The following is a 15,805-nucleotide window of genomic DNA, read 5'->3' as shown; positions in this document are numbered from 1 at the left end:
AATCCGGTATGTAAGTTGAGTCTGGTTTATAGTGGTTTGGGCTATCAGGAGTGGATCCTTATTGCAGGAGTCTTCCGGAGACGACCTCTGACCATTTTCGGAACCACCAGACTCCCGACCTACGGAGTTATTGTCAGGTGGTAGCCCTGAATTATCAAAGTTATTCTGATACTGTAGAGAATGTTGAGGACTGTTCGAATTGATGTTAGGTCCTGTTGTGATAGCTTGTGTTAGCTTATCAGTTTGATCCTGCATGGACCTAGCTAAAAGGAGTGACTGCTCAGACATGGCTGCAGCCATCGCTTTCGCTATAGCCTTTTTAATAGAATCCGCCATGCTTAGCTCCTCTGCCTGCGGCAATGGATCTGTGTTACCCCCAGGATTCACCATGTTTTTACTTGTATCCTCCAGTTGCTTAGCTTTTGATCGGGTCAGAACCGGTATCGGGAGATTGGGAGTCTTAGCTACCACTTTTGAAGTAGAAGCACCTGAACTATCGGATAGAACACCCGTTAAGTAAGTCAGGGACACTTTGCACTCAGGGCACAATGTCCTTCCTGGTTTGTCAAGACACTTTTGATGGAAACTATGTCCACAATTGATTATAAAAAGTTCGGATTCAAACTTAATTTTATCAGAGCAAATGTGACAATAAAGATCGTCAGTGCGCATTACTGGCATTTCAACCTCGAAGTACTAAATGTAATTACGGAAATAATATTTTATGCTAAATGTAAAAAAATTATTAAATATTAAAAATGAAAGAGAATGAATATAAAAGTGAATATAAAAAGTTAATCAATTATAAAAGATTGGAAGCTATGCAATCAATTCACATAGTTAAGAGTCAAACAGTATTACAATGGATTTAAAAAAAAAAGAAAAGAAAAGTTTAGAGAATTCGATCAGAATTCGTTGATCGGAAGGCGTAGAACTTGTCCACAGCCTACATCCAGATTCAATTTTTATTTACGATCGTATTCATAGTATAGATTTCGAAAAATAGAACGGGTGAGGGAAATTGACAAAACGAAGTTAATTGATCGGCAGGAGTAGCACTTGTCCACAATCCCGTATTCAGTATCAACTCTTCACTCGTCGCCTTCAAAGAATAGATTGTTCAGCAAATTAATCAATCATACGCGGACACGAAGTTCAGCCGAAGAAGGCAAGAGACAACATCTTCCCGAAACTCACGATCGCAACGTCAATGAAAAATTTTAATATCCTCAAACGAAAGGGAAAACAAAATTATTTTAATGGACACGAAGCACAGCCAAAGCCAAAAAGGCAAACGGCAACAATTCAAATTTCTGCCGCTCACGATCACAATAAAATAAACCTGTAGGGTATGCAAACTAAATCAGTGTTAGTAGACGGGATGGCCGTAGCAATTAAATCCACGTAAAAACGAATAAACAACGTTTCCTAATCACAATTTGCCTGCACACGATGATTTTTAAGTTAAATTTCGGAGTTATAAAATTAATTATAATTCAACTGCTAGTCTAGGCAATAAATAAATTATTGTATCCACAGAACTAAACAACTAAACTAGAAAAAGGGAAAATGAAAAACAATAAAAACTTCAAAGTCAGAAATAGAAACCTAGTCAGATGGAAGTGACTGTCCTTTACAAAATATTTATAGTCGGGCTTGCCGTTGGGCGCCAAAAATAAGATTATTATATATAATATAATACTGTAGCATATCAAGAATGATTCTAGCAGCAGCGAAAGATGGTGGGTGTAGCTTCAAGTGTGGCACGTGCTGGTTCCGACTCATATTTTCGCCGGTAAAGGGAGTGAGTTTCCAATTTGATCCACAGTGCTACTTGCTCAAATATGTATATATCTTATTTTAAAAAATTGTAAAATTGTAGGAGAACAGAATTAATAGTAGGATAAAGAGGGAGGGAATACCTGAAAAGAAAAGTGCTGCCTAGATGGAATGGCAACAGCTGTATGTGTGTCGTTGTCAGCAGCGATGATGTTATTTGCCGCTGACATTGCCCACCCTACCATGATCACCGCAGCCGCATAACCTGACAGAGGTTGGTGATCCCTTTGACACACGCCTAACTCCTAACCATCCTCATTGATGCAAGCTTCCATTAGTAAAGAGATTTAGCAATTCATGTTTATAATAGGTTTAATATATATAAAAAGGTAATAATGATCATTAAACTAACAAAGTTGGGTATCATGCTAAAGTCATATCGCATCAAATAAAGGCTATCCAAATTTAAACATTAATTTTTATTATTAAATTTAACTAATCAAATTTGAATGAGCAAAATCGAAAGGGAATTTCTTTTATAATACTAAGAACATTGGAATATTATTATAAACAGTCAATCAAAATATGTAGCATGACGACCGGAGCCGATCACTTACCCACCATATCCAACGTTGAAAGCGCTTTCAATTTGTTGTATTATTGGCTGTAATTTTGTTTATAAATTGTAAAACTGCATTTCAATTGACTGTAGAAAGAATTGGGAAAAACACTTCCAGGGGCTTAAACATTTGCTCCCATTTCGAGATTGCTTACTGCATTACAAATTATTTGTATTCGGGATAATTTAAATTACTTTACTTCTTTACTTTAACTTTACTTTAAGTTTACTTTTACTTTAAATTTAGTTGTTTAATTTAATTTTAAGTTTATAAGAATTTAAAGATTTTAAATTTAAATGTTGCTTTAACTAGAATTAATAACCGGCGTGGGGCTGCCCACTTGTGCACTTTCAGCAGAGACCTGCACTGTTGTGCGTATGTATATGTGATACAGTACTGTACTGTACTGCACTGATACAGTACAGTACAGTACAGTACAGTACAGTACAGTACAGTACACTGAAACCATGAGAAGGAGTAATAATGATCATTAAACTAACAAAGTTGGGTATCATATAAAGTCGTATGCTAATGTCATATCGCATCAAATAAAGGCTATCCAAATTTAAACATTAATTTTTATTATTAAATTTAACTAATCAAATTTGAATGAGCAAAATCGAAAGGGAATTTCTTTTATAATATTAAGAACATTGGAATATTATTATAAACAGTCAATCAAAATATGTAGCATGACGACCGTAGCCGATCACTTACCCACCATATCCAACGTTGAAAGCGCTTTCAATTTGTTGTATTATTGGCTGTAATTTTATTTATAAATTGTAAAACTGCATTTCAATTGACTGTAGAAAGAATTGGGAAAAACACTTCCAGGGGCTCAAACACTTGCTCCCATTTCGAGATTGCTTACTGCATTACAAATTATTTGTATTCGGGATAATTTAAATTACTTTACTTCTTTAACTTTACTTTAAATTTACTTTTACTTTAAATTTAGTTGTTTAATTTAATTTTAACTTTATAGGAATTTAAAGATTTTAAATTTAAATGTTGCTTTAACTAGAATTAATAACCGGCGTGGGGCTGCCCAGTTGTGCACTTTCAGCAGAGACCTGCACTGTTGTGTGTATGTATTTGTGATACAGGGTGCACTGAGAAAAGCTGATGAAACTGCCGACGATCCCGATGGTGCGCTTTATGGACTTTTTCCAGGAAAACTAAAACCACGAGAATGAGTAACTCGACTTCTGAGAAGTTTCTCGACGCTGATGATCACGTTGATGCGCTTTAGAGACTTTTTCCAGGAAAACTGGAGCCAAGGAAAGGAGTATCTCGACTTCCAAGAATTTTCCTCGACGCTGACGATCCCGTATTTGCGCTTTAGGGACTTTTTCTATGAAAAACAGGAACCAAGGGAAGGAGTATCTCGACTTCCAAGAATTTCGCACGATTCCAGGAAAACAGGAACCACCAGAAGGAATATCTCGATTTCCCAGAATTATCTTTGTTTATTCAACGGCAAGGTTGCCGTGGTTGCCTGGTGAAAGAAAACCTTCAAAAAGCCTGGGGATGTGTGATAATTTTCACGATTTTGACTTTGGTAGAAATCTGGGTTTGGTTGAAACACTGATGAAAATATGTTTAAGCGAGAACGATCCTCACACGGCCGAAGTTCAAAACAGAAAGTGCGAAAAATTTGAGATGCGCCAGTCAGCAAGGCTTGGCTATCGAAAATTGTGGGACCAGAGTTGCTTAGGAATACCTATCGAACGCGTCTTTTTAGTGTTGGAAATTGGGAAAATTTAGGAACTTTGCTCTGCCATTTTAATATTTGGCGGCAACTTCAAATACTGGCGGAACTTTTAAATGTTGGTGGAAAATTTAAAAGTTGACAATATAAACGACAAGCGCCCCACAAATACCACCCCACCAAAATCGCACTTTGGGGATGAAATCAACAAAGGGAGATTCGCGCTTGGAGAAGAAGTAGCAAACACCTATTGTTTCAAGTCCTTCGCGTGAAACTTTCCAACAAATCTTCCTTGTAGGTCCTCTACATTGTAATAGCTGTTGCCTAGCTTAGTGCGTATTCGTGCTTTGATAAATGCTGGAGCAAGTTTTTCACTAAAACCTTTAGTGAAGTTGCTTTGCTGGAAATTGCGTCTATAGATTCCTTGGCCGTTCTTAAAAGAGACTTCTCGACTGCGTAAGTTGTATGACCTTTCGTTTTTATCATGCTGAGCTTGCATGGCTTGTTTAGCTCGACTTCTTATGAGGTCAAAGGAATCGTCTTTCGAGAATTGTACAGTCCGATCTTCTAACCTTTCCAGTGTACGCAAGAGCTTATAGGACGAACTATTGGTGATCATGTGTTGGCCGAAGGCAAGTCGATAAGGACTTGTTTGAATAGCAGAGTGGACGCTAGACCTGAGAGCACAGCAAATCTGATTTAGCATTGAATCCCAGCTGTTACCTAAACCTGGACCTAAAAAGTCGACATATAGCTTTTGAAAGAACCTGTCTGCTGGAGCTGTCTTTCCCATGAGTGGTCTAAGGGTATGATTTGGATGTTTATTACGCTTACAAATCTCACAGCGGTTTATATAAGACTTCACATCAGCTACTAAGCCAAAGCTTTGTTAATGCCACAGTAAGATGCGAGAGGATCCTCGTGAGCCAGTTGAAGAGCTACTGCCGTTAGCTCTTTCGGTAACCATACTTTCCAGCAGCTTTCATCAGCGACCTTTTCCTCTGCTGAATGCTCTGCCCTACGAAAAATGAGATCACATTTTCAAATCAGGTGTTTGACGAATGTTTGAAAGAACTTTGTTACGCAAGGCAGTATACTCAGTGGTCTTAAAGGCATCGGATTCTATATCCACAAAGCCATCGACTGATAAGACTGAAAGGTCGTCAACATGGGTGCGCGACAATGCATCGGGAACAACGTTCTGAGAGCCTATTCGATGAATTATCTTGAAACCGAATCCCTGTAACTTTAAGGACCATCTGGCAAGTCGGGAGCTCAGATCAGTTTGACTCATTAGCCACTTGAGCGAGGCATGGTCTGTTATAATTGTGAGTTCCTGTCCTTCAATGTTCGCTCTAAATTTTTTTATAGCTAAAACTGCAGCTAGGCATTCTTGTTCAGTCACGGTATACTTTCTCTGACATTGATTCAGCTTACGGGACATGAATGAAATCGGAACCTCATCACCGTCTGAGTTTGTTTGCATCAGAACTGCTCCTACGCCAGTGCTGCTCGCGTCGCAATGGATGGAAAAGGGAAGGCTAAAATTCGGACTGTGTAATACTGGCTCTGAGCTCATTTGCAGTTTCAAGTTTTCGAAAGCAGTTTGAGCTTCAGAGTGTCTGATATCGGAGCAGCTAATCCAGCATAGTTTCGGATGAACTTATGGTACCACCCTGTTAGTCCAAGAAACCGACGAACTTGCTTGACTGAACGAGGCACAGGAAAATTACTGATGGCAGAAATCTTCTCAGGATCTGTTGCTATGGTGCCATTGCCGATTATGTGTCCCAAATATTTCACCTCCTTTCTGCAAAATTTGCTCTTTTCGACTTTTATGGTCAAGTTAGCTTTGGTTAGCTCGATTGCTACTATTCTCAACACCTCCAAATGACGCTCGAAAGTATCCGAAATGATCAGCAAATCGTCGAGGTATATGAATATTTCATTCCTTAGTTGAGCAGGTATTAGTTTGTCCATTAACCTTGACATTGTGAGAGGAGAATTGGTTAAACCAAAGGGCATAACAGTGAATTGATAGAGTGGTCTACCAGGAACAGCAAACGCTGTCTTGTCGCGTGAGTTTGGATCCAATGAAATTTGCCAAAAGGCATCTTTTAAATCCAACTCGTGATGAACTCTGCTTTCGGCAGCCTATCTAATATGCCATCGATTAAAGGCATGGGATAGGCGTCTTTTACTGTCAGCTCGTTAACTTTCCGGCTGTCTATACAGAGAAGAACGTTTCCTGGCTTTTTGACTAAAACAACTGGAGAGGACCATGGGCTATTCGCCAAGAGCTATCATCCTGTCTAGTTCATCATACATAAATTTCTCAGTTGCTAGTGATACCGCATAGTGACGCTGCTTTATTGGTTTTGTGTTAGCAACATCAATTGAATGAGAAATCAATGCAGTCCTGCCTAGACCCATTTTCGCAAAGGACGGAAACAGTTGGATTACATTTGTCAACAGTTGCTGTTGTGACAAGGACAAAGGTCTCATCTGAGAGCTTTTAATTTCAGCAACCGAGAATTCCTGAGGTGTCAGATTAGTAGGTAACAGATTAAAATTTGTCCAGAAATCGATGCCTAAGTATAAATCTCCGGAAAGCGATGGAACAACATATAAATTAACTGGTTTTACGTTTCCCTGATAACAGATATTTGTTTTTATCCTTCCTACGATTTGTTGAGATTGTCCATCTGCTGTTCTGATGGAAGATTCTATTGGTTTAATGGGCTGGTCCATCTTCAGAATCTCGGAAGCAAACGATCCACCTGCACAGCTGACTGAAGCACCTGTATCCAGCAAACCAATCACATTCTTTCCCAACACTAATACTTTAGCATATGGCCGATAGTCTCCTAATTTACCAACTATTGCTGATAGAAGAGCTTTCTTTTCCTCTCTGATTTGTTTCCGAAAGGATTTCCGACGAATTTGAGAACGACATAGTGTCAGTTTTGAAGTTTCATAGTGGTGATTAATAGGTAAATCCGGTATGTAAGTTGAGTCTGGTTTATAGTGGTTTGGGCTATCAGGAGTAGATCCTTATTGCAGGAGTCTTCCGGAGACGACCTCTGACCATTTTCGGAACCACCAGACTCCCGACCTACGGAGTTATTGTCAGGTGGTAGCCCTGAATTATCAAAGTTATTCTGATACTGTAGAGAATGTTGTGGACTGTTCGAATTGATGTTAGGTCCTGTTGTGATAGCTTGTGTTAGCTTATCAGTTTGATCCTGCATGGACCTAGCTAAAAGGAGTGACTGCTCAGACATGGCTGCAGCCATCGCTTTCGCTATAGCCTTTTTAATAGAATCCGCCATGCTTAGCTCCTCTGCCTGCGGCAATGGATCTGTGTTACCCCCAGGATTCACCATGTTTTTACTTGTATCCTCCAGTTGCTTAGCTTTTGATCGGGTCAGAACCGGTATCGGGAGATTGGGAGTCTTAGCTACCACTTTTGAAGTAGAAGCACCTGAACTATCGGATAGAACACCCGTTAAGTAAGTCAGGGACACTTTGCACTCAGGGCACAATGTCCTTCCTGGTTTGTCAAGACACTTTTGATGGAAACTATGTCCACAATTGGTTATAAAAAGTTCGGATTCAAACTTAATTTTATCAGAGCAAATGTGACAATAAAGATCGTCAGTGCGCATTACTGGCATTTCAACCTCGGAGTACTAAATGTAATTACGGAAATAATATTTTATGCTAAATGTAAAAAAATTATTAAATATTAAAAATGAAAGAGAATGAATATAAAAGTGAATATAAAAAGTTAATCAATTATAAAAGATTGGAAGCTATGCAATCAATTCATATAGTTAAGAGTCAAACAGTATTACAATGGATTTAAAAAAAAAAGAAAAGAAAAGTTTAGAGAATTCGATCAGAATTCGTTGATCGGAAGGCGTAGAACTTGTCCACAGCCTAGCACTTGTCCACAATCCCGTATTCAGTATCAACTCTTCCCTCGTCGCCTTCAAAGAATAGATTGTTCAACAAATTAATCAATCATACGCGGACACGAAGTTCAGCCGAAGAAGGCAAGAGACAACATCTTCCCGAAACTCACGATCGCAACGTCGATGAAAAATTTTAATATCCTCAAACGAAAGGGAAAACAAAATTATTTTAATGGACACGAAGCAATTCAAATTTCTGCCGCTCACGATCACAATAAAATAAACCTGTAGGGTATGCAAACTAAATCAGTGTTAGTAGACGGGATGGCCGTAGCAATTAAATCCACGTAAAAACGAATAAACAACGTTTCCTAATCACAATTTGCCTGCACACGATGATTTTTAAGTTAAATTTCGGAGTTATAAAATTAATTATAATTCAACTGCTAGTCTAGGCAATAAATAAATTATTGTATCCACAGAACTAAACAACTAAACTAGAAAAAGGGAAAATGAAAAACAATAAAAACTTCAAAGTCAGAAATAGAAACCTAGTCAGATGGAAGTGACTGTCCTTTACAAAATATTTATAGTCGGGCTTGCCGTTGGGCGCCAAAAATAAGATTATTATATATAATATAATACTGTAGCATATCAAGAATGATTCTAGCAGCAGCGAAAGATGGTGGGTGTAGCTTCAAGTGGGGCACGTGCTGGTTCCGACTCATATTTTCGCCGGTAAAGGGAGTGAGTTTCCAATTTGATCCACAGTGCTACTTGCTCAAATATGTATATACAATATCTTATTTTAATTCGCATGCGAACTGACTTTGAGGTAAAATTGTAGGAGAACAGAATTAATAGTAGGATAAAGAGGGAGGGAATACCTGAAAAGAAAAGTGCTGCCTAGATGGAATGGCAACAGCTGATGTATGTGTGTCGTTGTCAGCAGCGATGATGTTATTTGCCGCTGACATTGCCCACCCTACCATGATCACCGCAGCCGCATAACCTGACAGAGGTTGGTGATCCCTTTGACACACGCCTAACTCCTAACCATCCTCATTGATGCAAGCTTCCATTAGTAAAGAGATTTAGCAATTCATGTTTATAATAGGTTTAATATATATAAAAAGGTAATAATGATCATTAAACTAACAAAGTTGGGTATCATGCTAAAGTCATATCGCATCAAATAAAGGCTATCCAAATTTAAACATTAATTTTTATTATTAAATTTAACTAATCAAATTTGAATGAGCAAAATCGAAAGGGAATTTCTATTATAATATTAAGAACATTGGAATATTATTATAAACAGTCAATCAAAATATGTAGCATGACGACCGTAGCCGATCACTTACCCACCATATCCAACGTTGAAAGCGCTTTCAATTTGTTGTATTATTGGCTGTAATTTTATTTATAAATTGTAAAACTGCATTTCAATTGACTGTAGAAAGAATTGGGAAAAACACTTCCAGGGGCTTAAACACATGCTCCCATTTCGAGATTGCTTACTGCATTACAAATTATTTGTATTTACTTTAAATTTACTTTTACTTTAAATTTAGTTGTTTAATTTAATTTTAAGTTTATAGGAATTTAAAGATTTTAAATTTAAATGTTGCTTTAACTAGAATTAATAACCGGCGTGGGGCTGCCCAGTTGTGCACTTTCAGCAGAGACCTGCACTGTTGTGTGTATGTATTTGTGATACAGGGTGCACTGAGAAAAGCTGATGAAACTGCCGACGATCCCGATGGTGCGTTTTATGGACTTTTTCCAGGAAAACTGAAACCACGAGAAGGAGTAACTCGACTTCTGAGAAGTTTCTCTACGCTGATGATCACGTTGATGCGCTTTAGAGACTTTTTCCAGGAAAACTGGAGCCAAGGGAAGGAGTATCTCGACTTCCAAGAATTTTCCTCGATGCTGACGATCACGTTTTTGCGCTTTGAGGACTTTTTCCAGGAAAACTGGAGCCAAGGGAAGGAGTATCTCGACTTCCACGAATTTTCCTTGACGCTGACGATCCCGTGTTTGCGCTTTAGGGACTTTTTCTAGGAAAAACAGGAACCAAGGGAAGGAGTATCTCGACTTCCAAGAATTTCGCACGATTCCAGGAAAACAGGAACCACCAGAAGGAATATCTCGATTTCCCAGAATTCTCTTTGTTTATTCAACGGCAAGGTTGCCGTGGTTGCCTGGAGAAAGAAAACCTTTAAACAGCCTGGGGATGTCTGATATTTTTCACGATTTTGACTTTGGTAAAAATTAACGAGGATTACCATCGATGACATTCTTACAACAACCATAATAGGGACCCATTTTATCACCTTCGATAGGAAGGCGATGACCACCGACTCCGTGTATTTGAGCCTCAACTACTCTGTGAATAAGAGCCCGGGAATTGCGGCCTCTCCCTTAATTAACGTCACGGGACACGATCACATACTAAGTCTTCCACTATTACAGCGGATGAACGAGCACAATCTGCGTCTGATGCAGGAGCTCAGAGATGACGTGTCGGCGGGAGGCGCACCAAAGATCTGGTTCGCCGCGGGAGGCGCACCAAAGATCTGGTTCGCCGCGGGAGTCGCCGTCAGTCTAACGCTATGCGGCAACACTGCAGGCACCAACGAGAGGCATCCCAATTAAAAAAGTCCATCGAGGAATTGGCTGTTGGCAGTTAACAACCAACTACCAGCTTAGGCTGAGCAGGTTAATTCATATCCACTTTATTAATATTAATTTTTTTTATTACCCATCATATGTGAATATTAATTAGAGGATAATAATTTCGTGTTAGTCTAACGGGAACGTTGAATGTTAGGCAGTTTAAAAGTTCTGCAGAATCAATGTCACCTCTTATAAGATTTTGTATAAAAATAGTACCAAGCATTGTTCTACGATTTACAAGTGTAGGTAAATTAAGCAATTGTAATCTACTCTGGTAGGAAGGAAGCCTTACGGTTTGACCCCAGCTCAAACTACGTAGGGCAAATAAGAAAAATTTTTTTTGTACCGACTCAATACGGTCGGCACTTGATATTGTGGTCTCCAAACCGACGAACAATAGTCCAAAATAGGACGGACAAGGGAGGTAAATAATAATTTGGTCGGTACAAATCAAATTCTTTTGACCAACGCTTTATAAACCCGAGAACACTCATGGCTTTGTTAACAGTGGACATAATGTGGCAGTCAAATTTACTTTTAGGGTCAAGAAGAACACCTAAATCGTTAACTGAATATATACGGTCAAGTGGCGTATTTTTAAGAAAGTAACTGATAAACGTAGGAGTACCCCTATAAAAAGTCATAACGTTGCATTTAAGGCAGTTCAAATTTAAAAGGTTGTACTCACACCATCCATGAAAACAATCAATATCCGACTGTAAGTTAAATCCCGACGCTATATCATTATATGATAAACAAAGCTTAACATCATCAGCATACATTAGTACACGAGAATGTGTTATGATTGAGGGAAGATCGTTATCAACAAAGTAAACAGCATAGGGCCCAAATGACCCTGAGGCACTCCAGATGTCACGTAGATCAATTTAAAACAGCATTCTGAGTCCTACCATTCAAGTAACATGAAATCCAAGATAATAGATTACCAGGAACCCAAGCTGATCTAATTTAAATAAAAGAAGTGAGTGGTTAACGGAGTCAAAGGCCTTACTAAAATCTGTATATACAATGTCAGTCTGCATTTTTTTCTTAAACCCATTTATTACAATACATGACAATTCAAGAAGGTTGGTGGTGGTCGATCTTCGCTTAACAAAACCATGCTGACACGGTGATATAAGCGAGAAACATAAATGTTGCAAATGAGAAGTGATAATACGTTCAAATGTTTTAGGAATTGCCGACAATTTAGAATTACCTCTATAATTTTGGGCATCTGCCTTCGCACCTTTTTTATGGAGTGGAATAATAAAAGAGTCCTTCCATAGATTTTACTATGTCTAACTTGACATCGCATTTTTTTAAGGGTTCGGCACTGCTCTTTTATAGACCTCTACCTGCGGCGCTTGCACTGTCAGCGCGCTAACATGTGTTCTAACCGCTTCTAATTCTGAGGTGAATTGGCTTCTCAAACGCTCTTCCTGAGCGGCGAGAGCTGTGCTGACCGCGTTCATTTCTGGTTGATCTATGGGTCTAACTTCGGGGCGGAATCCTACTTCTTTGCTATCGTCGCTATCGATTTCCTGTTTCACTTCCCTATACCTAACTCATTGGCAGCTAAGTGGAGCTGGCTAGGTTAGCGGTGTTTATACTGGGCAGATACGAGGTATTTAACGATTGGGGCACAAGGCACAAGGTTTCGATGGGCCACTTTTTTTTTGGATATAAAAGCCGAAAAAATTAGCAAAAAATACTGGGTGGTTACCTAAAGCACAAAAATGTTGGATTAATTTGTACCAAAAACACAACTAAAGTACAGAACGGTAAGAGAGCGAAACAACTTGTATAGGTCAATTCGTATTATTAGCACAGACACACTGGATAACTTCAGTATAACATTCAATATAGGCACACTGGATAAAATTTGAGCGAAATACAAGGAGAAAAACGACTGGAAACCTTCAAGTCTGTATAGAGACCAACACTAATAAACAAATAAAATAAAACTTTGCATAATTAATTCATATAAATATTATTTGCCTTGGCACCAGTGTGCGTTATTTGGTTTCCTTTATTTTCTAATGCACTCGAAGAAATCCGAATCGAACAAAATTAAATCAACACCAAGAATATGGAAATATTTTGGAATTTAATATTTGAATTATTTAGTCACATAAACATCGCCAGCACGTAACTCGAGTTGTATGAAAAAAAAATCTGAACCAGTGTAGCATATCACGAATGATTCTAGCAGCAGCAAGTTGGGCACGCGCTGGTTCCGGCTCATTTTTTCGTCGCTAAAGGGAGTGAGTTTCCAATTTGATCCACAGTGCTCCTTGCTCAAATATGTATATACAATATCTTATTTTAATTCGCATGCGAACTGACTTTGAGGTAAAATTGTAGGAGAACAGAATTAATAGTGGGATAAAGAGGGAGGGAATACCTGAAAAGAAAAGTGCTGCCTAGATGGAATGGCAACAGCTGATGTATGTGTGTCGGTGTCAGCAGCGATGATGTTATTTGCCGCTGACATTGCCCACCCTACCATGATCACCGCAGCCGCATAACCTGACAGAGGTTGGTGATCCCTTTGACACACGCCTAACTCCTAACCATCCTCATTGATGCAAGCTTCCATTAGTAAAGAGATTTAGCAATTCATGTTTATAATAGGTTTAATATATATAAAAAGGTAATAATGATCATTAAACTAACAAAGTTGGGTATCATATAAAGTCGTATGCTAATGTCATATCGCATCAAATAAAGGCTATCCAAATTTAAACATTAATTTTTATTATTAAATTTAACTAATCAAATTTGAATGAGCAAAATCGAAAGGGAATTTCTTTTATAATATTAAGAACATTGGAATATTATTATAAACAGTCAATCAAAATATGTAGCATGACGACCGTAGCCGATCACTTACCCACCATATCCAACGTTGAAAGCGCTTTCAATTTGTTGTATTATTGGCTGTAATTTTATTTATAAATTGTAAAACTGCATTTCAATTGACTGTAGAAAGAATTGGGAAAAACACTTCCAGGGGCTCAAACACTTGCTCCCATTTCGAGATTGCTTACTGCATTACAAATTATTTGTATTCGGGATAATTTAAATTACTTTACTTCTTTAACTTTACTTTAAATTTACTTTTACTTTAAATTTAGTTGTTCAATTTAATTTTAAGTTTATAGGAATTTAAAGATTTTAAATTTAAATGTTGCTTTAACTAGAATTAATAACCGGCGTGGGGCTGCCCAGTTGTGCACTTTCAGCAGAGACCTGCACTGTTGTGTGTATGTATTTGTGATACAGGGTGCACTGAGAAAAGCTGATGAAACTGCCGACGATCCCGATGGTGCGCTTTATGGACTTTTTCCAGGAAAACTGAAACCACGAGAAGGAGTAACTCGACTTCTGAGAAGTTTCTCGACGCTGATGATCACGTTGATGCGCTTTAGAGACTTTTTCCAGGAAAACTGGAGCCAAGGGAAGGAGTATCTCGACTTCCAAGAATTTTCCTCGATGCTGACGATCACGTTGTTGCGCTTTGAGGACTTTTTCCAGGAAAACTGGAGCCAAGGAAAGGAGTATCTCGACTTCCAAGAATTTCGCACGATTCCAGGAAAACAGGAACCACCAGAAGGAATATCTCGATTTCCCAGAATTCTCTTTGTTTATTCAACGGCAAGGTTGCCGTGGTTGCCTGGTGAAAGAAAACCTTCAAAAAGCCTGGGGATGTGTGATAATTTTCACGATTTTGACTTTGGTAGAAATCTGGGTTTGGTTGAAACACTGATGAAAATATGTTTAAGCGAGAACGATCCTCACACGGCCGAAGTTCAAAACAGAAAGAGCGAAAAATTTGAGATGCGCCAGTCAGCAAGGCTTGGCTATCGAAAATTGTGGGACCAGAGTTGCTTAGGAATACCTATCGAACGCGTCTTTTTAGTGTTGGAAATTGGGAAAATTTAGGAACTTTGCTCTGCCATTTTAATATTTGGCGGCAACTTCAAATACTGGCGGAACTTTTAAATGGTGGTGGAAAATTTAAAAGTTGACAATATAAACGACAAGCGCCCCACAAATACCACCCCACCAAAATCGCGCTTGGAGAAGAAGTAGCAAACACCTATTGTTTCAAGTCCTTCGCGTGAAACTTTCCAACAAATCTTCCTTGTAGGTCCTCTACATTGTAATAGCTGTTGCCTAGCTTAGTGCGTATTCGTGCTTTGATAAATGCTGGAGCAAGTTTTTCACTAAAACCTTTAGTGAAGTTGCTTTGCTGGAAATTGCGTCTATAGATTCCTTGGCCGTTCTTAAAAGAGACTTCTCGACTGCGTAAGTTGTATGACCTTTCGTTTTTATCATGCTGAGCTTGCATGGCTTGTTTAGCTCGACTTCTTATGAGGTCAAAGGAATCGTCTTTCGAGAATTGTACAGTCCGATCTTCTAACCTTTCCAGTGTACGCAAGAGCTTATAGGACGAACTATTGGTGATCATGTGTTGGCCGAAGGCAAGTCGATAAGGACTTGTTTGAATAGCAGAGTGGACGCTAGACCTGAGAGCAAAGCAAATCTGATTTAGCATTGAATCCCAGCTGTTACCTAAACCTGGACCTAAAAAGTCGACATATAGCTTTGGAAAGAACCTGTCTGCTGGAGCTGTCTTTCCCATGAGTGGTCTAAGGGTATGATTTGGATGTTTATTACGCTTACAAATCTCACAGCGGTTTATATAAGACTTCACATCAGCTACTAAGCCAAAGCTTTGTTAATGCCACAGTAAGATGCGAGAGGATCCTCGTGAGCCAGTTGAAGAGCTACTGCCGTTAGCTCTTTCGGTAACCATACTTTCCAGCAGCTTTCATCAGCGACCTTTTCCTCTGCTGAATGCTCTGCCCTACGAAAAATGAGATCACATTTTCAAATCAGGTGTTTGACGAATGTTTGAAAGAACTTTGTTACGCAAGGCAGTATACTCAGTGGTCTTAAAGGCATCGGATTCTATATCCACAAAGCCATCGACTGATAAGACTGAAAGGTCGTCAACATGGGTGCGCGACAATGCATCGGGAACAACGTTCTGAGAGCCTTTTCGATGAATTATCTTGAAACCG

At 38.8% G+C, this 15,805-nt stretch overlaps 1 protein-coding gene across 1 annotated transcript; it reads right to left on the bottom strand.

Moving 5' to 3' along the window:
• Positions 1 to 2,703: 2,703 nt before the first annotated feature.
• Positions 2,704 to 15,189, bottom strand: LOC127012091 (uncharacterized). Its single transcript, XM_050890316.1, has 3 exons — positions 15,143 to 15,189; positions 13,968 to 14,337; positions 2,704 to 2,760 (listed from the first exon to the last, which is right to left on the bottom strand). Exons 1-3 carry the CDS (start codon positions 15,187 to 15,189, stop codon positions 2,704 to 2,706), a joined length of 474 nt encoding a protein of 157 aa, XP_050746273.1.
• Between the last annotated feature and the right edge of the window lie 616 nt (positions 15,190 to 15,805).

This window comes from Drosophila biarmipes, unplaced genomic scaffold (assembly GCF_025231255.1).
Source record: "Drosophila biarmipes strain raj3 unplaced genomic scaffold, RU_DBia_V1.1 ptg000019l, whole genome shotgun sequence".
NCBI classification, from domain to species: domain Eukaryota; kingdom Metazoa; phylum Arthropoda; class Insecta; order Diptera; family Drosophilidae; genus Drosophila; species Drosophila biarmipes.
This window is presented reverse-complemented; position numbering and strand designations above follow the sequence as displayed.

What these genes read in the sequence shown, in the direction of transcription:
- LOC127012091 (XM_050890316.1), bottom strand. Translation starts at nt 15,189, where the DNA reads ATGATCACCAATAGTTCGTCCTATAAGCTCTTGCGTACACTGGAAAG. An exon ending in CTCTTGCGTACACTGGAAAG is followed by an intron (nt 14,338 to 15,142) that starts GTTAGAAGATCG and finishes TGGGAAATCGAG; the next exon opens with ATATTCCTTCTGGTGGTTCC. An exon ending in ACATACACACAACAGTGCAG is followed by an intron (nt 2,761 to 13,967) that starts GTCTCTGCTGAA and finishes ACAACAGTGCAG; the next exon opens with GTCTCTGCTGAAAGTGCACA.